At 46.0% G+C, this 27658-nt stretch overlaps 1 protein-coding gene across 1 annotated transcript in view; it reads right to left on the bottom strand.

Moving 5' to 3' along the window:
- Nucleotides 1-663: 663 nt before the first annotated feature.
- The window catches only part of AKT1 (AKT serine/threonine kinase 1), a 101060-nt gene continuing 74065 nt past the window's right edge, over nucleotides 664-27658 (bottom strand). The window contains exons 7-13 of the mRNA XM_056851461.1: nucleotides 25264-25332; nucleotides 22469-22594; nucleotides 18988-19116; nucleotides 6764-6978; nucleotides 5813-5900; nucleotides 1782-1884; nucleotides 664-943 (exon numbers count right to left, since the gene is read on the bottom strand). Coding sequence (XP_056707439.1) covers nucleotides 864-943; nucleotides 1782-1884; nucleotides 5813-5900; nucleotides 6764-6978; nucleotides 18988-19116; nucleotides 22469-22594; nucleotides 25264-25332 — 810 coding nt within the window. The 3' untranslated portion in view covers nucleotides 664-863. The remainder of the gene's footprint in view (nucleotides 944-1781; nucleotides 1885-5812; nucleotides 5901-6763; nucleotides 6979-18987; nucleotides 19117-22468; nucleotides 22595-25263; nucleotides 25333-27658) is intronic.

The following is a 27658-nucleotide window of genomic DNA, read 5'->3' on the forward strand; positions in this document are numbered from 1 at the left end:
CGGAGCCTCCTCCCCTGGTGTCAATGGGGCCTACAACTGCCCGTGGGTTGTTGCCACGATTTGACAAAGCCAATCTTAACAAGCACAAAAAAGTATATACACAAAAATGGGATCATTCAACGCTCCACCTCCAAAGGAACCCCTTCCCCGTGTCATGTCAAAAACGGAACAGGTCTCACACCCGGCTCCATCTGATATGTAATGTCTTGCGCCCGGGTTGCTGTGTTTTTCTTGCAATTTATTTCACCTCACTGAGGTCATCAATGCCATTCCTATAATTAATTTCCTACAGCGGCTGATATTTTCACTGCTGCCCGAATGGAAGTCAAACCGCTGCATCTCTGGAATTTCTTCATTTTTGCCGCTTGGATTCTTGCGCTCCCTCAGTCTTGTCCCTTGTATCGTAAGAATGCGGCTTGTCTACTTACATAACAAACTGCATGAAATAAATAAGAAATTGTTGTTTTTGAAATGGTCAAATGCAGCCGCCATGTTGGATCCCACAAACCTCTAGAAAGTGAATGGCTTTGGGGGTGCATATTCTTAAAAAACTTAAAAGGTCACTTCTTTCCAAGAAGAAAAAGCTTTTTTTTCCCTTTTAATTTTTAACAACATTTTAATTGATCATTTAAACAATAGATTCTTGTCTTGCTTCTCAAAAATGCATCGGAGATTCGGTCTCAAAATCGCGCCAGGATTGCTTTAAATATACAACCTGCAAGACTTTCTACAAATTCAGCTGAACCCAGGTACAAACATAGTTTGCAATTCATGTGTCGTAGAGAGTTCTCTAGTGTCCGTCATCGAAATAAATGTCCACCAAATGCGGTTGAACCACTTTCTCCGTGTGGACAAGCAAAACATTAAGCTGTCCCGCTGGCGGAATATGAGAATTGAGGGAAATGAGGTCGTCGCTCGCTGTCAATGCAATCCATACTGTCGTCTGGAAGCAGAAAAGAAAGAACAGGATTAACCATGTCCGTGATGCATGTGGTAAGATGTAGAGCAGTGGTTCCCAAACTTTTCAGGCCACTGCTCCCTTGGTTCCACAAACTCAACCCCAGCGCCCCCTACCCTATCGTCTAAAAAGCATGATTCAAAATAGGGGGTTGCATGACGCACTAAAGAAAAATAAAATTTCAAAACAGTAACAATTAATTGCACATCTATTCAAAATCAAATTAAAACTTTTTAGTTGAAATTTATTCAACAAAACTGATGAACTTGATCCAGTGGTACCAGCTCTCCAAAGTCTGGAAAAAAAAATCTGATAGTTTCCACCAAATTTGCCAGCATGGTGCCATAGCTTGATCTACTGTAAATTAGTGAACAACATAGTTGAAGGGGCCTCTTCTAGCGCCCCCGCTGCTGCCCCCTTGCCTCTTAGTGCCTCTTAGTTTAAGGCTGTTGAACCATAGAACCATAGAGTTGGAAGGGGCCATAAAGGCCATCTAGTCCAACACCCTGCTCAATGCAGGATCAGCCTAGAGCATCCCTGACAAGTGCTTATCCAGCCTCTGCTTAAAGACTGCCAATGAGGGGGAGCTCACCACTTCCCTAGGTAGCTGATTCCACTGCCGAACAACTCTTAGTGTAAAATTTCTTTCCCTATTATCCAGCCTGTGGTACCTTTCCACCCACAATTTAAACTCATTATTGTGTGTCCTATCCTCCGCTGCCAACAGGAACAGCTTCCTGCCCTCCTCTAAGTGATAGCCCTTCAAGAGAACGATCATGACCCCCCTCCCTCAACCTCCTCACAAAAGGAGAAACTGCTACACCTTGGTCTGGAGGGGTGATTGTGATCATCTGTGCCGTGAATTCTTCATCGAAGTAGCGGGTGTCCGTTTCAGACGTCACCTGTGGCTTAAATGGAGGTACCAGCTGGGAAGCAAACAAAAGCGAAATGCCTCAGTTTGCAGGATGCGCAAGAGCGGGCCCAAGAGTACAACTATGAACTAGAATGACGGGATCATACCCCAACCCTAGACCACATGGGGGGAAGTACCGAAATCTACGCACCTCTTCCACCCCTCCTGCGACATGCTCAAAATGACAATGGCATCTCCACCCTTTTATCTTTGAAATGTGAGAGAGGTTAAGCAGAAAGACAGAAATGGGTCCAAAGCCATCCAGTGAGCTTCATGATTTTAGACTAAATGTTGTGACTTATAATGATTTTAATGTATGATTGTATTAATTGCATGGTTTTTGTTGTGAGCTACCCTGAGCCCGGCCTTGGCTAGCGACCGAGGGCGGGGTATAAGACCAAATAAATAGATAGATAGATAGATAGATAGATAGATAGATAGATAGATAGATAGATAGATAGATAGATAGATAGATAGATAGATAGATAGAGGCACAGGTTTAAGAAGAGCCTCTTTAAAAACAAAAAACAAAACCCAAATTCCTAATCTGCCATTCTATTTCTGTTTCCGTATTAACTGTCCAAAACAGCGACGAGGGAAGGGTACTTTCTGTGCTCATAAAACGCTGGACAATTTCCCAAACCAGTCCGCGTTTGCAAGCAAAGTTAAATCCGCATTCCTAACGACAGGGCAGTGGCGGGCTGTGGGGTAAGAGTGCTAAAAACTCGGCCTGGGCCCAGACGGCCGGGGCTGCCGCGATTACAGAAAGGTGGTGGCAATCCAAGGCCCGCTTACTGGGGAATACGTTCCTCTGAAATCAGAGAGGTTTGCAGCCCAGTAAACATGCACAGAAGCAAGCTCTCCCCTATAGAATCAGAGTTGGAAGGGGTCATGCAGGCCATCTAGTCCAACCCCCTGCTCAATGCAGGATCAGCCTAGAGCATCCCTGACGAGTGCTTGTCCAGCCTCTGCTTGAAGGCTGCCAGTGAAGGGGAGCTCACCACCTCCCTAGGGAGCTGATTCCACTGCCGAACAACTCTTCCTGTAAAAAACTTTTTCCTAATATCCAGCCGGTACCTTTTCACCCGCAATTTAAACCCATTATTGAGAGTCCTATCTTCTGCTGCCAACAGGAACAGCTCCCTGCCCTCCTCTAAGTGACAGCCCTTCAAATACTTCAAGAGAGCGATCATGTCCCCCCCTCAACCTCCTCTTCTCCAGACTAAATATTTCCAAGTCCCTCATCCTTTCCTCGTAGGGCTTGGTCTCCAGGCCCCTGATCATCCTCATCACTCTCCTCTGCACCCGCTCGATTCTGTCAACATCCTTTTTGAAGTGACACGGGGGGGGGGTTCCCCCCCTCACAAACAATTGGAACAATATTCAAAAGAAGCTTTGCCAACAAAGAGAAGGTTGTAAAGCAGGGGACCCCAAACATTTTGAGCCTGTGGGCACATTTGGAATTCTGACATAGGGTGGTGGGAGCAGCCACAAAATTGGCTGCAGCAGCAGGTGACCCCAACCACAGAATGTCAGGTTTCAAGATGATATTACAAGTCTTAATAGTAACTCTTCAACATTTCAGGCAGGAAGCTCTGTTTAACAGGATGCCTTTTAACCCACACAGCCAATCAGAAACCATGCTGGGGGAAAGCCACACTTAGCCGCACCCACTTTCTAAAAGCACTTGGTGGGTGCCAAGAAAGGTGTCGACAGGCACCAGGGCACCTGCAGGTACCACGTTTGGGACTTGCATTGTAAATCATCGGCTTTGCAGGTAGTCATGGGGCATAGCAGAGATGACTCCAAATAACAGACATGTTTGGAACACTGTGACCCCCCCTTTCTTCTGTACTTTTACCTTTTATAACTTAATGCTGTGGAGAAGCGGATCAACAGGTAATAGTTAATGCAACAGTCTGTCCTACCTGATTTGAAGAAGAAGAGTTGGTTTTTATATGCCGACTTTCTCTTACCACTTAAGGAAGAATCAAACCGGCTGACAATCACCTTCCCCTCCCCACAACAGATACCCTGTGAGGTAGGTGGGGCTGAGAGAGTGTGACTAGCCCAAGGTCACCCAGCTGGCTTCGTGTGTAGGAGTGGGGAAACAAATCCAAATCACCAGATTAGCCTCTGCTGCTCATGTGGAGGAGTGGGGAATCAAACCCAGCTCTCCAAATCAGAGTCCACTGCTCCAAACCACTGCTCTTAACCACTACACCACACTGGCAAATAATTAATGGCAACGGGCTTGGGAAAAACTAGGCTGCCCCCTAAACTCAGGCCCTCCCTCGGAAAGAAAGAAAAACACAGCCTCAAACATCTGCTGGAGCCCAAAAGCTCACCTTTGGCTTAAGGACAGCATGCCCGTTATAAACAGGCGAGCACCACTAGAGGGCATCAGAGAGCTACACAGTGATAAACAGGAACTGGGAGAGCCGAGAGGGAAGAGAGAGGAAACGGGAGTCCGGCGACAAGGAACGTCTGCACATCCAGGTCAACCTCATGTAAGACACAGCATCAGGTGACAGCTTGCATGAGTGAATGGCAAACTCTAACCTGGGGATTATTAGGAAAGGGGTTGAAAATAAAACAGCCAATATTATAATGCCCCTGTACAGGTCTGTGTACAGACCCTAGAAGCTAAAATGACTGAACCGAGGCTATCATACTTTGGTCACATTATGAGAAGACCAGAGTCACTGCAAAAGACAATCATGCTAGGAAAACCTGAAGGCAGCTGGAAAAGAGGAAGACCCAACAAGAGATGGATTGACTCTATAAAGGAAGCCACGGCCCACAATTTGCAAGACCTGAGCAAGGCAGTTAAAGATAGGACGTTTTGGAGGACATTGATTCGTAGGGCCGCCATGAGTCGGAAGCGACTTGACGACACTTAACACATACACACAGATCATTTGGAAAACTGTAAAGTTCTGGTCACCGTATCTCCAAAAGGACATCACGGAGCCGGAAAACACAGAAGAAGGCAACCAAGATGATTAAGGGGTTGGAGCACTTTTCCTATGAGGAAAGGCTGAAGAGTCTGGGATTTTTCTGTTTAGAAAAGAGATGACTATTGGGGGGACGACATGACAGAGGTTTATAAAATTATGCACGGGGTAGAGTGAGTAGAGATAGATACTTTTTTCTCCCCCTCCCAAAATACTAGAACTCGAGAGCATCCAATGAAGCTGATGGGCAGTAGATTCAGGACAGACAAAAGGAAATACTTCTTTACTCAATGAGTCATTAAAACGTGCAATTTGCTGCCAGAGGATGTAGTGATGGCCACAGGCATAGACAGCTTTAAAAGGGGATTAGATAGATTCATGGGGGATAAAGCTGTTAGTGGCTACTAGCCATGGTGACTTAAGGGAACCTCCACGTTCAGAGGCAGTAGTAAACTTCTGAATACCAGCACCAGGAGGGTACATCAGGGGAAGGCCTCGGCCTCTACGCCCTGTTGTTGACCCTCTGGAGTAACTGGATGGCCACTGTGTGAGACAGGATGCTGGACTAGATGGACCACTGGTCTGATCCAGCAGGGCTCTTCTTATGTTTTTCATGTGCCATTGCAGACTGAGCAACCACAGAAGCACGCTTTCTGACACAATGCTTTCCTGTGTATCCAGTTCACTCCCCTCAGGGGCTGATATGGAACAAACCATACTCGATAAACAGCCAAACCATATCTGAGATACACAACAGCAGTGCAGTGTAGCAGTTATAGTGGTAGACCAAGACCAGAGAGAGCCAGGTTGAAATCCCTCACTGGCCCGTGAAGCTCGCTTGGTGACCGAGGGGTAGTCTCTTGGCCATAACCTACCTCACATGGTTGTTGTGTGGATAAAAAAATGATGAGATCTAAAAACACAGCTCTGAGTTTCGTAGAGGAAGGATGGGATTAAAACATACAACAGATTAAGATAAAATACCTTTTTTTCATATACATCTTGCCATACGATGCCGGCAAAAAATTTGTGTTGCATAATCTCCTTGGCGTCATCCGGTCCACCACCTAACCTGTGGGGAGAAAAGACACCAAGATCAGCACCGTCCAATTCTCTTTATTATTTGGATTTATTTTAGTTATTTATTTTAGTTATTTATTTTTTGTTGGAATATGTTTTACTCCTCTATATTCTCCTCTGTATGGTTCCCGCGACTGTTATACTGTTGTTAACGTATTGAGGCCCCCTGGAGTTTGAAGTCATCCGTAGTTTTAATTGTAAACTGTGGCTTGTTTTAATTGTGTTAAAATTGCTTGTGAGCCTGACCTGGTCAGGAAAGGGCGGCATAAAAGTCCAATAAGTAAGTAAGCAATAAATAAAAATGGAGAGGCACCAAAAATTATGGTTTTAATTCAAAAAGGGCATGCTTACTGTTTTTCAGTAAATTGGGAATACCGTTCTGTTATTTATTAAAACGGAATTTCCCCCCCAACACGATAACAATACTTCTGATATTTAATGAAAACGATAATGATGCCCTTTCCCAACTTTCTAATACGAAACTAAAACGATAACTTTTGAACCGCTCACCCCTAGAATTTACTTTGCCCTGACCTGGATAGCCCCAGGCTAGCCTGATCTCATCAGATCTCAGAAGCGAAGCATGGGTCGGCCCTGGCAAGTATTTGGATGGGAGACCTCCAAATCCAGGGTTGTGACGTAGAGTCAGGCAATGGCAAACCACCACAGAGCATCTCTTGCCTTGACAACCCAAGGGGTCACCCTAAGTATCTACGTTTCTGGGTGGTGTGACCCCATGTGTTAGGTGCCTGCCAAGGGGGCCGTCTGTAGGTGGCAAAATACTGCCTCATTCCAAGGACACAGAACGAGGGGAAGTACGAATTTCCGGAGTCCAGAAACCCAAAGGGGGCTCACCTTTGCTTCGGATCCTTCTTTAACAAGCCCGATAAAAGAGATTTTGCTTCTGGCGACAACGTGCGCGGAAACCTGATCTCTTCCATAAGAATGAGTTCAAAGAGCTTCTCGTGGTCCTGGTTGTAGAACGGGAGCCGCCCGCACATCATTTCGTACATGACGACTCCTAAACCCCACCAGTCCACCGCACGCCCGTAGTCATTGTCCTCCAGCACCTGGAGACGGTACAACATCAGAAGGTTAGGTTGTGTGTCATGTGAAGCTGCCTTATTTCGAGACAGACCATTGGCCCACCTAGCTCAGTATCTCCCACTCTGATTGGTGGCACCTCTCCAAAAGCCTCATGCCAAGAAATGCCTTTCCTATCGCCTACCTAACAAGGACCCTTTAACTAGAGATGCCAGGGACTGAACCTGGGACCCTCTGCATGCCAAGGAGGTGCTCCAACATTGTGGTCCAGCCTTTCCTTTGAGGGCAATGTCACGGCTGCCAATAATTCTCCCAACAGATCAGGATGCTGCCCGTATTTCAAGCAAGCACAAGTGTAGAATTTCTCACCTTCTTTTCAACCCGTTCGTCACCTTTGTTTTCCTGCCTGCCATCTGTACAGACCAAGGGGCTAAAACACAGACATGGTGGACAACGTAGAATGCTGCGCTCTCAAAATGGGCTATCTGACTCTTCCCTAAAAGCAGTTGGGATGAAGGGAAGTTGGGGTGACCTCCTCTCCCCAAATGTGTAACGTGACCCCGAAACGCAGCCTATTGCTCAGTAATGCTACATATTTAGGAAGGACAATTCTTTCTCTAAGGTAGCCAACGGAATCAAAACCAATTATAGTAACAGAACTCTTGGCATTGGCGATGTCTATAAAGAAGAGAAGACGACCCTGCAGGGGGCAGCAAGCAGGCAGTTAGATAGGATAGTGAGGACAGTCCCTTCCTTCCTTTTAAGTTTCATTCCTTGTCTGTCTCCAGACAGATATTCATAGAATCATAGAGTTGGAAGGGGCCATGCAGGCCATCTAGTCCAACCCCCTCCTTATTGCAGGATCAGCCTAGAGCATCACTGATGAGTGCTTGTCCAGCCTCTGCTTAAAGACTGCCAGTGAGGGGGAGCTCACCACCTTCCTAGGGAGCTGATTCCACTGTCGAACAGCTCTTACTGTAAAAAGTTTTTCCCTAATATCCAGCTGGTACTTTTCCACCTGCAATTTAAACCCATTATTGCGAGTCCTGTCCTCTGCTGCCAACAGGAACAGCTCCCTGACCTCCTCTAAGTGACAGCCCTTCAAATACTTCAAGAGAGTGATCTTGTCCCCCCTCAACCTCCTCTTCTCCAGACTAAACATTCCCAATTCCCTCAGCCTTTCCTCGTAGGGCTTGGTCTCCAGGCCCCTGATCAGCCTCATCACTCTCCTCTGCACCTGCTCTTGGGGCAATTCTTAGGGCAATATCCTCCTCCTTCTTAGGGCAATATCCTCCTGCTCCAAATGTTTGCATTAAAAGGAGTAAAGCCAGCGTGAGTGCAGGGCAGAGTCTTTTTGGTTGTGGTCCCCCCAGACTCTGGAATTCCAAAAGCTTCCTTATTCTGGAGGGTCGTTGGGACTTCTTCTCCCCAACAATTCCCATTTTCAAATTCGCATCGCTGTTTCTTACTTCTTTACAGCTGGCTTTTACAGAGTGTTGGTTTTTATGCTTTTAAATCCACCACAGTTTCATAGTGACCGCTTTTTAAAACTGCTGTTTTCACTTTCACTACGCTGCTGCCATTCAGATGCGCCTGTTCCCCATTCAGACTTCTTATAAAAAACACGATAACTCATTTTTAATAGCCTTAACAGATTAACTGTATTAAACCACCGTTGTCTTAATTAAGTCAATTAATTGGCGAAAAGCGAGACCATTTAAACAGGAAAATCTCCACGATGATGCTGCTATTTACGACAATAGCGTACCGCATTCTTCTACCCACTTTGTAAGAACGAGATCTGCAAGCTTTCCCTGAGCTGTTCAGGCAGAAGACACGCCGGAGCGTATTCGGCAAGCACCAGGACGGAGCTCACAAGCGCAGGGAACTAAATCCATCGAAAAGAGTCGAGCTACCCGAACACGCCAGCGAATTAGCATTTGCTCTTTTCTCTCCACTCCCCCCCCCCCCCGCTCCTTAGTGTCTGCTCGCTGCTTAGCCTGCTGCCTTGGGGGGTAAAATATTACTGGAACCTGGAAAAGGGCCTACAGCGAAAAGCTGGCGGCTGCCAGGTATTGGATTACCCCACGCAGGTCTATTTACAGCATCTCCCGCAGTACGATTCGCACCGAGCGACAGCTGGTTCTGCAGCTGCCCCATATATGTAGAAGACCAACACAGCTGCTTCGTCTGCCAGGATTCCAGGAGCCAGCCTCATCATCCTTTATGAGCGAGCGGGGCGAGGGGGTCGAGCCGGCGTACGCGGGATTGTGTGACAATGCAGTTCGCCCGCTTGCAGCCAGCCGTGCCCTTTCCCGGCAAGGGCCCTCTCTCTCTCTCATACTTGGACCTGGAGCGGTTTCAAACAAAACCAGACCGTCTGCTATTCTGGATTTACCAGTAAGTAAGAGGAGAGGGGGAAACAAACCGAGCTCACAACTGATATTGTGAACTCCTGTTATTTATTCCCTGTAGGAACACACAAAGACCCTTGCTGGATCAGCTATCGACCCTACCTAAATTTCACATCCTGCTTTCCGCAAAAACCAAACAGAAGCTTTGGAGACGCCCGCAGATAGTAGCCCCCCCCCCCACACACACACACACTATTTTGTATTTTGCCTTAACACTCGGTCTCGGGGAAGTCAACATACTGTTCATCCAAAGGCTGACCAGAGTGAGACCCACTTAGCTTCAAGCAAGGGGTAAAACCAGCTTTGAGAGTTGGTTTTTATATGCTGATTTTTTCTACCTTTTTCAGGAGAATCAAACCGGCTTACAATCTCCTTCCCTTCCTCTCCCCACAACAGATACCTTATGAGGTAGGTGGGGTTGAGAGAGTTCGGAGAGAACTGCGACTAGCCCAAGGTCGCCCAGCTGGCTTCGTGTGTAGGAGTGGGGAAACCAACCCAGTTCGCCAGATTAGAGTCGGCCGCTCATGTGGAGGAGTGGGGAATCAAACCCGGTTCTCCAGATTAGAGTCTACCGCTCTACACCATGCTGGATACTGCTGGGAAAATTCCATATCTGAAGAACTGCCTGACCAGCTGACCAGCTAAGATCCACTAAAGGTGCTCAGTTGTATCAGCTCATGTGTCAAGGCAGGTCTTCAACCACGTGAGAATGCATAATCAAGGGTAGCTTCCAGATTAAACAACTCCCTTCTCTTGGAATCTTGACTGCCTCTAGGATGTGGTGAGGACCAGGAGAAGGCCTCAGTGTTTTGCTGAGACTGGCTACCAAAGGGAAAGTCGGTTTCAATGCTTTCATTGCCGCGTACAAAATTTACAGGTTTTGAGGGTATGATGGCAACAGCCAAGTTCTTCTGTCACGGCGCTCAATGGGCACGATTCCAGTCCTTGAGCCAGACCAGAGAGCCAACCCAACATGGGCAAAAGCTACTAACCAATATACCAAGGGAATTTCCTGGGTAGGGGTGGGAAGGTGGACAGAAAGAATGGGGCACGTTCAGAGTAAGGAAGGAGACCAACGAGTAAGGTTTCTAGTCCAGTAGCACTTTAAAGACCAACAAGACTAGTGAAAGTTACACTCCAAATATGATAGAATCGTAGAGTTGTAAGGGACCATCAGGGTCATCTAGTCCAACCCCCTGCACAATGCAGGAAATTCACAACTACCTCTCCCCCACACACACCCAGTGACCCCTACTCCATGCTCAGAAGATGGCCAAGATGCCATCCCTCTCATGAACTGCCTAAGTTCATAGAATCAGCATTGCTGACAGATGGCCATCTAGCCTCTGCTTAAAAACCTCCAGGGAAGGAGCACTTACCACCTCCCGAGGAAGCCTGTTCCACTGAGGAACCGCTCCAACTGTTATCTGGTCCAACCCCCTGCACAATGCAGCAAATTCACAACTACCTCCCTCTCCCACACCCCCAGTGCCTCCCCACTCCATGCCCAGAAGATGGCCAAGATGCCCTCCCTCTCATGAACTGCCTAAGTTCATAGAATCAGCATTGCTGACAGATGGCCATCCAACCTTTTCTTTAAAACCTCCAGGGAAGGAGCGCTTACCACCTCCCGAGGAAGCCTCTTCCACTGAGGAACTGCCCTAACTCTTAGAAAATTTTTCCTAATGTCTAGACGGAAACCCTTTTGATTTAATTGCAACCCGTTGGTTCTGGTCTGATCTTTTGGAGCAACAGAAAACAACTCGGCACCCTCCTCTATATGACAGCCCTTAGAGTACTTGAAGGTGTTTATCATATCCCCCCTCAGTCTTCTCCTCTTCAGGCTAAACATACCCAGCTCCTTCAACCTTTCCTCATAGGACCTGGTCTCCAGACCCCTCACCATCTTTGTTGCCCTCCTCTGGACATGTTCCAGCTTGCCTACATTTTTCTTAAATTGCGGTGCCCAAAACTGAACACAGTACTCTAGGTGAGGTCTAACCAGAGCAGAGTAAAATTCTGTGGATCTCTAAGGTGCTGCTGGACGCGAGTCCAACAAGAAAGGGTGCTTCCTACCACGAATACTGATATAAACACATCAGAATTTGGAATAAGTAAGCCAAAAATGCAAGGAGTGCTTTTATCTCTGTCTCTTTTTCCCTCTGCCTCAATACTGGCATTTAAGAGTTATCATCCAGCCGTGATTTATGGCAAAAGGTAGGGTGAGTGGAAGGTTAGAGGAGAAAAAGGTCATTTCGACTTAAAAATAAGTAGCCAGTCAGGTAGGAGAGCCAAGAGCCCCCGAACAGCTGCGCGGGCGGAATTTACAAGGGAAGGCGCAGCAGCTGTAAACACCTCGGTGACCGATGATGCGCCTGACACATCAAAGGCTGCGCCGGGCAGCCGCTGCCATCTATGTACCAAATTCCTGCATGGCCCTAAAACAACTATGCGGCAACTGTACAAACAGGCTTGGAGGCCGGGCTCCGATTACAAACAGATGACAGGACGGTAAGCCAGCCCCACTCCTTTCTCTCTCTCTCTCTCCCCCCCCCCCGCCTTAGGGTGAGTGACTTCATGTACCCAGGACATTCGCTCACATGCTGTCCGGATGGTTTGAATGCTGAACCGTCACCAGGGGCCTTTGGAACTTTTGGACGCGGACACTGCAAGCCATTCAGCAAGCTGGCCGACGGCAGGTTAGGTACGGAAGAACATAAGAAAAGCCAGGCTGGATCAGACCAAGGCCCATCCAGTCCAGCAGTCTGTTCACACAGTGGCCAGCCAGGTGCCTCTAGGAAGCCCCAAACAAGACGACTGCAGCAGCACCATCCTGCCTGTGTTAAGAACATAAGAACCTAAGAAAAGCCCTACTGGATCAGACCAAGTCCCATCAAGTCCAGCAGCCTGTTCACACAGTGGCCAACCAGGTGCCTCTAGGAAGCCCACAAACAAGATGTCTGCAGCAGCACCATCCTGCCTGTGTTCCACAGAACCTAATATAACGGGCATGCTCCTCTGATCCTGGAGAGAATAGAGATGCATTGTGACTAGTATTCATTTTGACTAGTAGCCATGGATAGCCCTCTCCTCTATAAACATGTCCACTCATAAGAACATAAGAAAAGCCATGCTGGGTCCATCAAGTCCAGAGGTCTGTTCACACAGTGGCCAACCAGGTGCCTCTAGGAATCCCACAACCAAGACGACTGCAGCAGCATTGTCCTGCCTGAGTTCCACAGCACCTCATATAATAGGCATGCTCCTCTGATCCTGGAGAGAACAGGTATGCATCAAGACTAGTATTCGTTTTCACTAGTAGCCATGGATAGCCCTCTCCTCCATGAACATGTCCACTTCCCTCTTAAAGCCTTCCAAGTTGGCAGCCATCACCACATTCTAGGGCAGGGAGTTCCACAATTTAAGGTATGGAAGAAGATTGGTCATAACATGGTTGGGGAAACTATCGGGGGGGGGGAGAGGTAAGGTTTGTGCCCAGTAGGACCTGAAAGACCAACAAAATATCCAGGGTATATGCTTGTATCTGATGAAGGGAGCTCTGACTCTAGAAAACATATACCCTGGCACTCCTGTTGGGTCTTTAAGGTGTTATTAGACTTAAATCCTGCTCTTCTACTGAAGACCAGTACTGCTGTCCACCTGAGATTATAAGGGGTGGGGAAACCCTTGTAATTTATAGAATTCACTGCCACATGATGTGGTGATAAACACGGGCTTAGATGGCTTTAAAAGTCAAGCCCAAGTCACGAAGGATAGATCTGTTAAACAACCATTATTATCCATGACAGTTCAAAGGAACCTGCATATTTTAGAGACAGTATGTAGGTTTTTATATCCGTTTTCTCTGCCTCAAACCGGCTTACGATCCTCTCCCCACAACAAGCACCTTGTGAGGTGGATGGGGGCTGAGGGAGTTCGGAGAGAACTGTGACTAGCCCAAGGTCACCCAGCTGGCTTCACGTGGAGAATTGAGGAAACCAGCCCAGTTCACCAGAATAGAGTCTGCTGTTCATGTGGAGGAGTGGGGAATCAAACCCGGTTCTCCAGAACAGAGTCCACAGCTCCTAACCCCTACACCATGCTGGCTCTCAGTGTAGTGACAGTATGACTATCGTGTGTGTGTGTGTGTGTACGAGAAAGATAGAGATAGATGGATGAGGGGGTGGCAACCAGGAGGTCTATTGCCTTTGCACCCCGCTTGTGAGTTTTCGGCTGAACCGTCGGAAACAAGATGTTGAACTAGACGCTGCCCTGCTCTGATCTAGCGGAACAAATTTTCTCATCCTGAAGTTGGTACTTCAGCTCCCTCTCTTAGCAGATCCTCCTATGCTGAAAGATCCATGAGCTCAGAGTCTTATGTTAGCTCGGACATTTGTTGCTAAGAGTGCCTGTAAGTGCGTACATCCATGGGAAAGTTACGTGGGAATCTGCAACTCTTTCACTGTTGAATCTGAACCCAAAAGGAAACGGCTCGTGGAAAAAGTCCAAGAGAAGGTACAGTTCAATTTGTGGGCCCTTCTGGAATCCCTTCAGAAAAAAGCAACTCTCTGAGCACAAGAACTGTAGCATGACCACAGGTCTGCTAATGAAAACCCACTTGTTACTAATAACGAAAAGATAAAGCCTCTAGCAGCTGTTCCATTATGAACACACACACACATGAAGCGACCTCATACTGAATCAGACCCTTGGTCCATAAAGTCAGCATTGTCTATTCTGACTTGCAGCAGCTCTCCAGGGTCTCAGGCGGAGGTCTTCCACATCACCATTCTGCCTGGTCCTTTCAACTGGAGATGTCGGGGATTGAACCTGGGGCCTTCTGCATGCCAAGCAGAGTATCCACCACTGAGCCACAGCCCCTTCCCCATGTTGTGCCTCAGAGAGACACCTCTGCATTCTAAGCTTATACCCCCCACTGAAAGGAAGGCTGACTCTTAAGACTATCTGACGAAGGGAGCTTCGACTCTCGAAAGCTCATGCCCCAAAAATCTTGTTGGTCTCTAAGATCCTCTCCAGGATCAGAGGAGCATGCCTATTACATTAAGTGCTGAGAGCAACCAGTAAATACAGTCAGGCTGGAGGAACCACAGAATAATTTCATGGATATTACACACCAGCAACAGGCACCCTTGCAATCCTTGGATTCCTGCCAAACGTCTACATCTACTCCCAGCATAAAGGGAACTACAATCACTAAAAGTTTTCTTGCCGAGGTCCACACCAATCAAGAAAGCACATCCGCTCCCCAGCTCATAGAGTGTGTATGGGATGCACCAAGCCTTGAGCATGGAACACTGCCCGTCAAGGACAATCTGACTATAGTCACTAATGGTTGTATTCAACGGGATACCCAGGGACTCCTGGAAAAGATAACCCCAGATTGACTATCAAAGTTATCCTTACATCGCTGTGACCCTAAAAGACAGGCGTATTCTCTGATATCGTGGAATGTTATGGGCTGGCGTAGTAAGTTAAGGGATGGTACTACTTTGAATTATATATCTAATTTCGATATAATTCTCATACAGGAAACATGGTGCCTGGAGGCTCCCAACCTGAATGGGTATAGAGTCTTTGCCCTGGCAGCTGAGGCTGCCACCCACGGTAGAGCTATGGGTGGTCTTGGTATTATGATTGCCACAACATTAAAGGTTAAGGTTATAGAGCTTCCCCCCTTTGATCATTTGGCTATGGCAGTGTTAATGGAATACGGGCGAACTATGTGTCTGATTATAAATGTGTATTTGCCTCCATCAAAGACCAAAATCCAAAGGGAAAAGAATTTGCTAGGGCTTGAATCATATCTATGCCAATTAATGTTAACCCATCCCTGGGCTTATGTTATTGTAGGTGGAGATTTTAACGCCAGGCTGGGCCCAGATGACACTAGTTTGTTTGCTAAATATAAATCCTGCCCCGCAGACGATGACAATATAGTTCTCCCATATCCTAGACAATCTAAAGACCGCAAAGCCAATCATGCTGGGTTTCTTCTGGCCCAGATAGCCCATCGTACCAATCTAGCTATATTAAATGGGTCTTATCCAAATGATCATCCGGCTGAATTCACCTACTGGTCAGCCCAGAGAATGAGTGTTATTGACTATATTATAGTTTCTGAAAATTTTGCCCAATTTGTGGAATCATTCGAGGTTTCCTCTTATAATGACAGTGATCATTTGCCTCTTAATGTGTTCTTTAATATTCCAACTTTTAATCCACGCATTGAAACGCACCATGGAGTGGTATTGGAAACAGAGGCAAATGCAACGCGGGTTAGGTGGAGCCCTCGACTAGATAAGATCATGTCTGATTTCCTTGCCTCTGGTGCCTTGGATGAACTTTTACAGGGTTTTCTAACAGCAGAAGGAATAGATAGTTGTTTAGGGCAATATGAACAAATGATTAGGGCCATACAGTCAGTTATGAGTACCACTAACACTAATCCTAAGAGAGCCTTAACTCATCATTCCAAACACTGATTTGACAAGGAGTGCCGGAGTCTTAAAAGAGCCCTTAGAGAGACATATGCTAGATATAGATGTAATTCTGAGGCAGTTTTGCTGACAGACTTGAAAAACTTAAAATCACAATACAAGCTGCTCATTAAACACAAAAAGAGGGCAGCCACCGTCTTAGCCTGGGAACAGATTAGACAGGCAGCTAAAATTAAAAATTCCACCCTATTCTGGTGCCTGATCTCAGCAGGTACAAAGCCCACCTCACCACCTGATTGCACTATTTTACCAGTTACGTGGGAAAATTATTTTAAGGCTCTATATAAGAATAATGACCACAATGACAATCATGCTGAGAGCATTAGAAATCTTCCAGAATGGCCAGCGGTGGAGACCTCAGAGATAAGGAAGCTCATTGAATCCCTGAAACTAGGGAAAGCCCCAGGTATTGATCAGATCCCCGCAGATTTACTGAAAAGGAATCTGGAATGGTGGGCCCCGGTGTTGGCATTCCTCTTCACTGCAATTGACAAAACTGGCAGAATTCCAAATGATTGGGGGGTGGCAATTATCGTCCCTATTTATAAAAAGGGTAACAGGGAAGACCCTTCCAACTACAGACCAATCAGCTTACTTAGTACCATAAGCAAGCTCTGTGCCAAGCATCTTCAGTGGAAACTTAGAGATTGGCTGGAACAAGGGAATTACCTAGCACAAGAGCAGGCGGGTTTCAGAAAAGGCCGCTCTACGATAGATCATTATGTGTTGCTAGACCATCTTATTGCAAAGTATGCGGCCAAATCTGCTGTCTCACTGTATGCAGCTTTTATTGATTTGAAATCAGCGTTTGACTCAATCCCAAGATCCATTCTCTGGGAAAAGCTAAGCGCCTCTACGATAGACAGACGGCTTCTGTTTCTGATTCGAGCCCTATATGAAAGAACCATAATACGGGTAAGATGTAACCATCAAGGGCAGCTAACTGATCCCATTGTAACAAGGAAGGGGGTCAAACAGGGCTGCATACTAGCGCCATTATTGTTCAATTTTTACATCAACGATATGGCAGCATATTTAAACAAGCAAGAGCTGCACCCCCCAAAACTGGTGGATAGGCACATTCCCCTGTTACTATATGCAGACGATGTCGTTCTTCTTTCTAGAACATCTATTGGCATCAGGAGGGCATTACGCCTGCTTGCGATCTATTGCACTGACAATCAACTAGAGGTTAATTACTCAAAAACTAAAGTAATGGTCTTTGCCAATAAACCAAAACTGCACTCCTGGAGTCTGAATGGGATTAAGATAGAGCAGGTACACTGCTATAAATAACTGGGTGTGGTCTTTCAGGCAACAGGATTAAGGAATTCTCATATAGCCCATGTCTCCGCCAATGCCCAAAAAAGTGCCGCAGCTATATTAAAATTTTTCTGGACAAAGGAAGGACGCTCGGTAACAGCTGCTGTTAAGTTATATAAAGCCAAAACCCTTTCCCAAATGTTATATGGGGGGCCGCTTATTAACACAGCAAATTACTCCAGGTTGGAGAAAATCCAATCCAAATTCCTGAAGGCTGTACTACAAGTCCCTCCCAGTGTATCTAATGCTGCAATTCGAATGGAGACAGGGGAAGTAACGATTGAAGCAAGGATGTGGATTGTCTCGATGTCCTATTGGCTCAAAATAGCTTCACGTCCCAAAGGTCTTGGTAACTTAATTTTATATGAGACTTTTATTTCCCCCTGGTTGAAAAATCTGATGAAAAAACTAGGCTACTATGGTCTCTCACAATATCTGCTCCTATCAATGGACTATCCACAGGCCAGAGCCCTGATCAGGCAAAGAGTTCTGGACGTGGAAAGGCAGCATGACCTAAGTAGAATCAAAAACATGTGCTACAATTGCAGCACTCTTACCAACGTGGTCCCGATGTCATACCTTTCCCACTTAGATAGTCCAGAATACAGGAGGGCTTTCACCCTGATGCGTTGTAACGCACTCCCTTCAGCCGTCTTGGAAGGGAGATACAAAAAGATACCATATGCAGGACGATTATGCCCCTGCGCTGATGGGAGTACTGAGACCTTCGAGCACATTGTGTTTGAATGCAAAATCTACAACAAGATACGAGAAGCCATTCTTTCTGTATTATCGGACCTCCCAGGGCAATCCAGAGCCTTTAGTCTTTCTAACATGCTCTCAGACAAAGATATGGAGATAACTTTTAAAGTGGCCAAATTTGAGTGGCAAGTAATGAGGACCAGGCGTGCATGGGTCGAACTTAATGGTTGAGCGATTTTATATTTATATTTATACTAATTCCAAATATGTAATATTTTTAATTAAGCGCTTAATGGCTTTTATGAGTGAGAGATTGTAAGAGGTTATAGGGGCTCACACTTGATGCACTTTTATATGTGATGTTATTTATGTATATCTGGTATGTTTTTATGCTGGTCTTGGACCGTATTAAACTCTCTTTGTACATTAAGTACTGTGGAACGCAGGCAAGACGGTGCTGCTGCAGTCGTCTTGTTTGGGGGCTTCATAGAGGCACCTGGTTGGCCACTGTGTGAACAGACTGCTGGACTTGATGGGCCTTGGTCTGATCCAGCAGGGCCTTTCTTACGTTCTTAGGTGCTACCGGACTTGAAATCTAGCTCTTTTACTGCAGACCAACACGGCCACCCTCTAAAATTATCTTAAGATGACATTAACTTACTCGTATAGAGTGTGAACACGTACGGGGAAGAGGAGGACCAAATGAACCGGCGCTGCCCACTTAACCAGGCACACTCACCCAAATGAGAGAACAGCATCATAAGAACATAAGAAAGGCCATGCTGGATCAGACCAAGGCCCTTGTTGTTGAGCTGCCGCTATATGTCAGGCTCCTGTGGCAGTCATTTTATCGCTGCACCCACACCCTGGGCCAGAATTCCAATGGTGCCCATGGGCTCAAAACTTTGGGGACCCCCCGGTCTAGTGCGAGCCTAAGTGTCTAGCTTCAGAAGAAGCAGGCTCTGTGGCCAAGGACAGCCTCTAAAATGCCTGGAGAGAAGCACTCGGGGCCAAGGTGCAGGATCCAAGCTGTTCCGTCCAGCTGCAACCGCTCCAGGCGGCCAAAAATTAAATTTACCTCTGGTGCGAGATACTCCGGCGTGCCGCAGAAAGTCTTCATTGTTGCTCCATCCTTGATCCCTTCTTTGCATAGCCCGAAATCCGTTATCTTTATGTGCCCGTCTTTATCCAGCATCAAGTTTTCCAACTTAAAAATAAAAAGTAAAAAAAAAAAAAATCACATTAAAGAAGGCTCATTATTAGATGGACAATGCAGAAATCGAGCGTTTTTTGCAACAGTCACTCTCCACATTTTCTTTTAATGCTCCCCTTCCTCGCAGCTATCCTCCTGTTGTGGTTAGGCCTCCCTTCAAGTTAACCACATAGTCTCACCCCTTTGTGAGGTGATTTCTTGAAGAGAATGAGTTCATAGGCATTGCTATTGCTGCAAACCTCAAAACAGTATCCTGAATACATGAAGTAGCCTTAAATCAAATCAGACCACGACCTTATATTGAATCAGACCACTGCCTTATATTGAATCAGACCACTGGTCTACGAAGGACAGTATTCTTTAAAGTAAATTTTTATTTTCAAAACAACACAAAACAAAGCACACAACATACACACATTTTACATACCTAAGACATTAATCAGCTATTTTTAGAGCGATTATATATCAGTCTATACCTTCTACTATTCTAGCAAATTATCTGTAAATCTGAAATATCAAATACAATATATAAACTATAAACATATCTTAAAAGGAGGGGGAATCTAAGCATATTCTCATATCTTCTTGCAGGATACATGAATTACAATATTTAATTATTATTGTTATATAATTCCACTTGTGTGTACTGAGCCTTTCAATCAGCCGAGGAAATGATTAGCAATGTATAATTGTACTTTATATTTTATAGATCTAGTAATAATAGCTTTAACCTACTCAAATATTATAATTATATTATGATACCATGTAATACCCATATGATATAATTCTAAACAATTATAACTGATCTGCTAGTCTAAAACCATAAAGATGTCTATTCCCATAATATCATGTACAATGGAATCGTTTAGATCAATTTATGCAAACCAAGAACGGTATTGTCTCCTCTGACCAGCAGTGGCTCTCCAGCCAGAAGTCTTTTACATCATCTGCTACCTGATCCTTACAATGGGAGATGCTGAGGCTTGAAGCTGGGACCCTCTTTATGCAAGCCAGAGGTTCTTCCACTGAGCCGAAGCCCCTTCCCAAAGAGCTCAGGGGTGGCAGGTAGACAAACACACATGTATACATGAAGCTGACATACTAAGTCAGACTATCGGTTTATCAAGGGGTGGGGCTGTGGCTCAGTGGCAGAGCCTCTGCTTGGCATGCAGAAGATCCCAGGTTCAATCCCCCGACATCACCAGTTAAAGGAACTAAGCAAGTAGGTGATGTGAACAGACCTCTGCCTGAGACCCTGGGGAGCCACTGCGGGTCTGAGTAGACAATACTGACTTTGATGGACCAAGGGTCTAATTCAGTATAAGGCAGCTTCATGTGTTCAAAGGTCAGTATTGTCTACCCAGACTGGCTCCAGGGTGTCTCAGGCAGAGGTCATTCACATCACTCACTGCCTGGTCGTTTTAACGAGATTCTGGGGTTTGAACCTGGGATTTTGTGCTTGCAAAGCAGATGCTCTCCCACTGAGCCAAGACCCCTAAAGTTAAATAGGACAGAACTGAAGACAGAACTATCCTCCAAAGAGCCTACCTCCAGATTAAGGAACCTTCCCTTCTACTTTAGCAGTTCTGACACTTGGGAGAAAGTGCCTCTTCCTAGCAGTTAAAGCCCTTTGACAATTGGGTTGAAACACACATACAAATTGCCCGTTTTGTTTGGAAGACATAAGAAGATTCCAGCTGATTACAGATTTTGTCCCCGTTTGGATAATTTGATTAAAACGCTGACACGTTGTAGCACATTTACAAAATAATACTGCACGAGATAAATACATCACTCCCTGGATAAAACAGCTAATGACACTTTCTGAGACATGGATGCTGTGTTATCTGCTATCTAGTAGATCGGTGAATTGTGTGAGAGACGTGGCAACTTTTCTCTTTATACTGTCAAGAAAAAAATCAATCTTCATTTCCCCCTTTAAAGTGTGAAATGGCAGACGAATAGCCAATGGCTGTTAAGTCTAGGGAAAGGAAAAAACTGGCATATGCATTGGTTCACTATCAATTTTACAGGCAAGCACATTTGGACTTTTTGGAACCCTTTATGGGAAGAAAAAATATTAGTTTTTTTCAGAGCCAAAGTTCTTGAAATGTCACTGGCTGGAGTAATCAAAGAGTTTACTGCGCAAGTTGCAAAAATTTCCCTCCATTGCCATAAAATTTGGGCAGGGATAAACTCTTGTGTACACGTTGTATGTTAATTTTAATTCTATCGCTATGTGTAAGAAGATTGTACAGTATAGGCGAGAGGGGTTTGTAGCATGAACGCTTCACTGGTTTTATTGTATACATGGCTTTGTGGACAACAATAAAGACTGACTGGCACACAAATTGTATTTGGGATGTATTTCTTAATTTAGTTTATTTTCCGCCCACTTTTTTCACTGAGACTCAAGGGCAGATGATAAAAATGGTATTCACTCCCTCAAGCCACGTTTCAACATATCTCAGGGTCGTGAAATGTCATTTGGTCCATCTGAAAAATAAAAATCTGGCTTTGGTGGAAGGATTTGATGTTTTCATAACACTGTTTCGCCCTGACCTGGATGGCCCAGGCTAGCCTGATCTCGTCAGATCTGAGAAGCTAAGCAAGGTCAGCCCTGGTTAGTATTTGGATGGGAGACCACCAAGGAATACCAGGGTTGCTGTGCAGAGGAAGGCACTGGCAAACCACCTCTGTTAGTCTCTTGCCATGAAAATCCAAAAAAGGGGTCGTCGTAAGTCGGCTGTGACTTGACGGCACTTTACACACACACACACACACACACACACACACACACACACACACACACACACACCCTGTTTCAAATGGAATGTTTCTCTGGCATAGATCCTCCCTCACACACACACATTTTTGCACACTGAATCACTCACACCAGTTCAGTGGAATGTTAATCAGGTGGTCTTTCTATAAAACGGGAGAGGGGTTTAAATCTTTCTGGGTACTTAGCAATGTTTGCTCCCATCAGTGTTTTCTGGAGAGGAAAAAAAACTCATGGGGTATTATGTTACTCCAAATAGGTTGCACTGAAATTGCCAGGAGGATAGCCACATAATTCCTCTGTAGATAAAACAACAAAAAGACATGTGACAACTTCAAGACTAACAAATCAGTCGTGGTATAAGCATCCCTGAGCCAGAATCCACTTAATCAAAGGCATCTCGAGGAGTTCTCGTAATACAGAGAGCTGAGTAAACACGCAGATCAAAATACTATCATTCTTCCCAGGATCTTAAAGGATTTAGCAACACAACCTGCTTCGAAATCACTTCAGAGAGAACAAAGCCAGGGGCGGCTTCCGAAAAACTCACCACCCTCTACGTACCTTTAAGTCTCTATAAACCACGTTCTTCTCTGAATGTAGGTAGTCCAGCGCCGATACAATCTCAGCTCCGTAAAAGCGGGCCCGGTCTTCAGAAAAGACACGTTCCCGCGATAGGTGGAAGAACAGCTACAAAGAACCACCATTTGTTAGCTTCACGCAATGCTGCGTGTGGCAAATTTAAACAACCGAAAAATTGGAGGCTGACTCAATGCCACATACTCTCTAGCACAACTCTCCGCTACCAAAAGACCACCACCATCCTTTACCATAATCTGTCCCAGGGCTCATTCTTTGTATACGCAAGTCTGGTATACGAGCAGGACTCCTAGATATTCTCTCCCTAAACTCAGAATGCATGCCTAGACCATGCCCCAGACTACATTGATGGTCCACTAAGCAAACCAGAAAAACAGATTTAGTTTCTAACCAGTTACTTGTTAAATCTCCCCTCTCAATTCCCTACTCTATAAGTCACGCACTAGAAAAAGAATACATGTATATGTGTAAAGTGCCATCAAATCAGTCGACTTATAGTGACCTAGGGTTGCCAACCTCCAGGTACTAGCTGGACATCTCCTGCTATTACATCTGATTTGCAGCCGATAAGAAAAATGGCCGCTTTGGCAACTGGACTCTATGGCATTGAAGTCCCTCCCCTCCCCAAACCCCACCCTCCTCGGGCTCTGCCCCAAAAACCTCCTGCTGGCGGACAAGAGGGACCTGGCAACCCTACAGTGATCCCAAATGATTTTCAAGGCAGGAGACAAGCAGGCGGTTCACCGCTGCCTGCCCCTGGGCAGTGATCCTGGACTTCCCTGGGGGGTCTCCCATCCAAGTACTGACCAGAACCGACCCTGCATAGCTTCCCAGATCTGACTGGGCTAGTCTGGGCCAGGGCAGAAAACAATATACTTCTTTTCCCAACAACCTTTGCTGGCTTTTCATTAGCACTTTCCATTCTTTTTTTCTTTTTTTGCAAAGACAGCCTGTACTATGAAGCAATTTGGAATTCCAGTGTACTAGTAAAGCTAAGCGCCAGCAGGGTGCATTGTACTGTCATATCCTGTCTTTTCAACTACCCCGAGTCTCAGTTTAGACTGGGAAGACGACACTGAATCATTTCGGAAGGTCAGGAGACCAGATCCTCTATCTTTTATGGTGACTCACAATTCTGGGTTGGGGGAGAGCATGGATTTTTGGCCACTTTCCTTTGGTCAAATACAAACTGTGGGTGTAAAGTGCCTTCAAGTTGCAGCCGACTTATGGCGACCCAATAGGGTTTTCAAGGCAAGAGACGTTCAGAGATGGATCGCCACCGCCTGCCTCTGCAACACAACCCCTGGTATTCTTTGGTGGCCTCCCATCCAAGAACTAACTAGGGCTGACCCAGCTTAGCTTCTGAGATCTGATGAGACTGGGCCAACCTGCGTCATTCTTTTGCTACAAGTCACCATTTCTTTTATCCATGAAAGGGGAAGAATAAATGACCAACTGGGTTGTGTTGTTTCGAGGGCAGGCACAGTAAAGATGGCTGATTGGCTCTAGGTGGGGGTTTATCACACCGCTTTGTTTACAGCTTTAGAAGGCAATGACTCCAATTCCATAGCTAGCCTAGTTGTAGATATCTCAGTGGCTTCTTTTGACCAGCCAAATTTCTAGTCCTTGTGATCATGGGACCAGATTCAGTGGGAAATGGAAGGGGGAGGAAATCTGGTGGTGGAAAGTGCCGTAAAGTCACAGCAGACTCATGGCAACCCTATAGGGTTTTCAAGGCAAGAGACGAGCAGAGGTGGTGCCTGCCTCTGCATAGCGACCCTGGACTTCCTTGGTGGCCTCCCATCTAAGTACTAACTTGGGCTGACCCAGCTTAGCTTCTGAGATCTGACGAGATCAGGCTAGCTTGGGACATCGAGGTCAGGGCCAAATGCAAACTACCATTCACCTTTCCATGTAATCCTGAACATGTTCCTCCCCAAAGTCAAAGGTTCTTGATTCACAGTGTGCACGCTCAGGAGGGCTACATCTGTCATAGAATCATAGAGTTGGAAGGGACCACCAGGGTCATCTAGTCCAACCCCCTGCACAACGCAGCAAATTCACAACTACCTCCCCTCCCACATCCCCACATCTCCATGCCCAGAAGATGGCCAAGATGCCCTCCCTCTCATCATCTGCTTAAGGTCATAGAATCAGCATTGCTGACAGATGGCCATCTAGCCTCTGCTTAAAAACGTCCAGGGAAGGAGAGCTCACCACCTCCCGAGGAAGCCTGTTCCACTGAGGAACCGCTCTGTTAGAAAATGGAAACTCTTTTGATTTAATTTCAACCCGTTGGTTCTGGTCCGACCTTCTGGGGCAACAGAAAACAACTCGGCACCCTCCTCTACATGACAGCCCTTCAAGTACTTGAAGGTGGTTATCATGTCCCCTCTCAGTCTTCTGCTCTTGAGGCTAAACATACCCAGCTCCTTCAACCTTTCCTCATAGGACTGTCACTACGCTTCAGTGACATTCACCTGTCTTTCTCATCAGAAGTTGCCTTACACCAAGTCGGGCCACTAGTATCACTGTCTATTGATCAGAAGTGGCTCTCCAGGGGGCCCGAGTCTTCCCTGGCCTTGCTACCCGATATCCTGCTAAACAGAAATGCTGGGGGATTGAACGAGGGACCCTCTGCATTTGAAGTGCGTGTTCTACCACTGAGGCTTGCTACGACACGCCCCGAGAACTTGCGAGCCACTAAAATAGTATGTGGAGGCCAAAGAACATTTGATGGAGATGAATGTCATCCTTACCTCCCCTCCGTTGGCGTACTCCATCACAAAGCACAACCGGTCATGAGTCTGAAAGGAATACTTTAAAGCCTGCAAAAGATGGATTTTAAAAATAGGGTGTGTTGTTTTCTTTAACACCAAGCAGTTTTAAAAAAAACCTAAATCTAGACTGAGCGCTCACAGCAAGCATCAGTACAATTATTTTCAGTACAATTCTTATGCTATTATTTTTACATTCCCAGCTGAAGAACTGTGGTCAAGCAACTTGGCTGAAGCAGCCCTCTGAATCTGTAATCCAGACTGGAATTTCGACACAAGTATCTCAGGTCCAAGCCCAATTTCCTACCTTCTCTCCAACTTCAGAAAGCCCCTCCTGCATTAGCTGACCTGCTGAAGAACCATGCTCTATCTGCTACATAGGGTTCTGTTCTTGGGTTCACTCTTTGCATACAAGAGACACTGGCGAAGCCTTTGAGACCTTCACCCATGAGCTGAGAACAACATAAAAATACCCTCTAATACCCTACAGTTGTGTATTATTATGGGGAAGCTGATAATAATAGGCAAGCTGTCTTCCAAGGAATAATAAATAAATGACTAAATAATAAATAACTAAATAACTATCCTGACTTAAACCTTTTATTTTTCACAAAATGCTTCCACGTAGGTGAGGTGAGCAAGGGGGAAGGATGGCTCTTCGGGTTTAAATGAAACAAAGCTAAAGCGTTTCCTGCCCCATTCCAACCTGGTAATTATCTTGTTGGCCACTGTGTGATCAGATTGCTGGACTTGATGGATCTTGGTCTGATTCAGCATGGCCTTTCTTAGGTTCTTATGACCAGGGATAAGATGAGAGGAGGGGGCAACGAGGCAGCAATATTTTACATGATTTCGTGTCTAAGATCATGAACCAAGAGCAGCTCTGCAGGATCAGATCAAGGGTCCATCTAGTTTGGCAACTTTTCCCCACAGCAACCAACCAGAAACATTTAGTAAGCCAACCTACGGAGTCTCTGCTTAACCTTTTCCTGCTTTTGAGATCTGATCGACATGGTTGCCACTTTTCAACCATGAGGGCTATAACCTTGACTTTTAAAGAAAACGCACGCACACACACACACGTCTGGCTTTTAAGTTGTTCAGTTCTGCAATGATTAAAGTTCTGTGCACGCATGTTACAATGGCAGATGTGCAGAAGACACCTGGCCAATATCTTAAAGGTTTTCTTAAACCTACAAATTTCAAAACAATTCCTATTAAGGGCTGCAAAAACTCAACTTTCAGATACTTCCTTCACCAGATACAAAAATACCCAGGCTTGGATCTTGCTAAGATTATTTTTGTGGGGGAGAGATATTTTTGCTGATTCTTCCTCCTTTCTGCAGCAGCCCCAAAAAACACATTCTGACATGTTGTTCCTAGGGGATGGGGAACTCCCAGAAATAGCTTGGGGGGAAATTAGGCCCCCCCATGGGGGGGTTGTCAAAATTACCCTCCCCTCTTTTGTGCCCAAAGAAATCCAGATGGGAGCTAAGTCAGGGTGTCAAACATAAGGCCCGCGGGCCAGATCCGGCCCCTTGAGAGCTCTTATCCGGCCAGTGAGCCAGCCGAGGCAGCCACACACCCCCATCCCAATCTGAGCTGGCAAGACGTGGCCCGGCCTGACTGAGTGACATCTATGTCATATCTTGCCCTTATAACAAATGAGATCGACACCCCTGGTCTAAGCTATAGTGTTGGATGCATCCTGAAGTACATTCTCGTGACGAAGAAGAAGAAGAGTTGGTTTTTATATGCCGACTTTCTCTACCACTTAAGGAAGAATCAAACCAGCTTACAATCTCTTTCCCTTCCCCTCCCCACAACAGACACCCTGTGAGGTAGGTGGGGCTGAAAGAGTGTGACTAGCCCAAGGTCACCCAGCTGGCTTCATGTGTAGGAGCAGGGAAACCAACCCGGCTCATCAGATTAGTGTCCGCCGCTCATGTGGAGGAATGGGGGAATCAAACCCGGTTCTCCAGATCAGACTCCACCATTCCCCCACTCCACCACTGCACCATGCTGGATCTCTCTATAGATTTGGGAACATCCACTTGAAGCATCTGAGTAAGCAAAGAATTATTCACACTGTGCAGTTTGGTAAGCTTAACCTTTAAACATTTGCATAGGGGCTCCTGATCCTTCCCTTATCAGTATTTCCAAGCCTTTGATAGGGTCAAGGGCAAAGCCACACACACAGGTGTCCCTTCAGGCATGATGAGAAACAGATTCGTTGGTCGCACTCCGGTATGCATTCCAGAGAAAAGTTTTGCCCATTCCCCTCCCTGCCCCAAATTCAAGCACAATAGCTGCACAAAGTTGCAGCACTGATCAACACAGACACGGATATACAGAGTTCCAAAGTTTAAATGCGATA

The sequence above is a fragment of the Euleptes europaea genome, chromosome 6 (genome assembly GCF_029931775.1).
Source record: "Euleptes europaea isolate rEulEur1 chromosome 6, rEulEur1.hap1, whole genome shotgun sequence".
NCBI lineage: Eukaryota > Metazoa > Chordata > Lepidosauria > Squamata > Sphaerodactylidae > Euleptes > Euleptes europaea.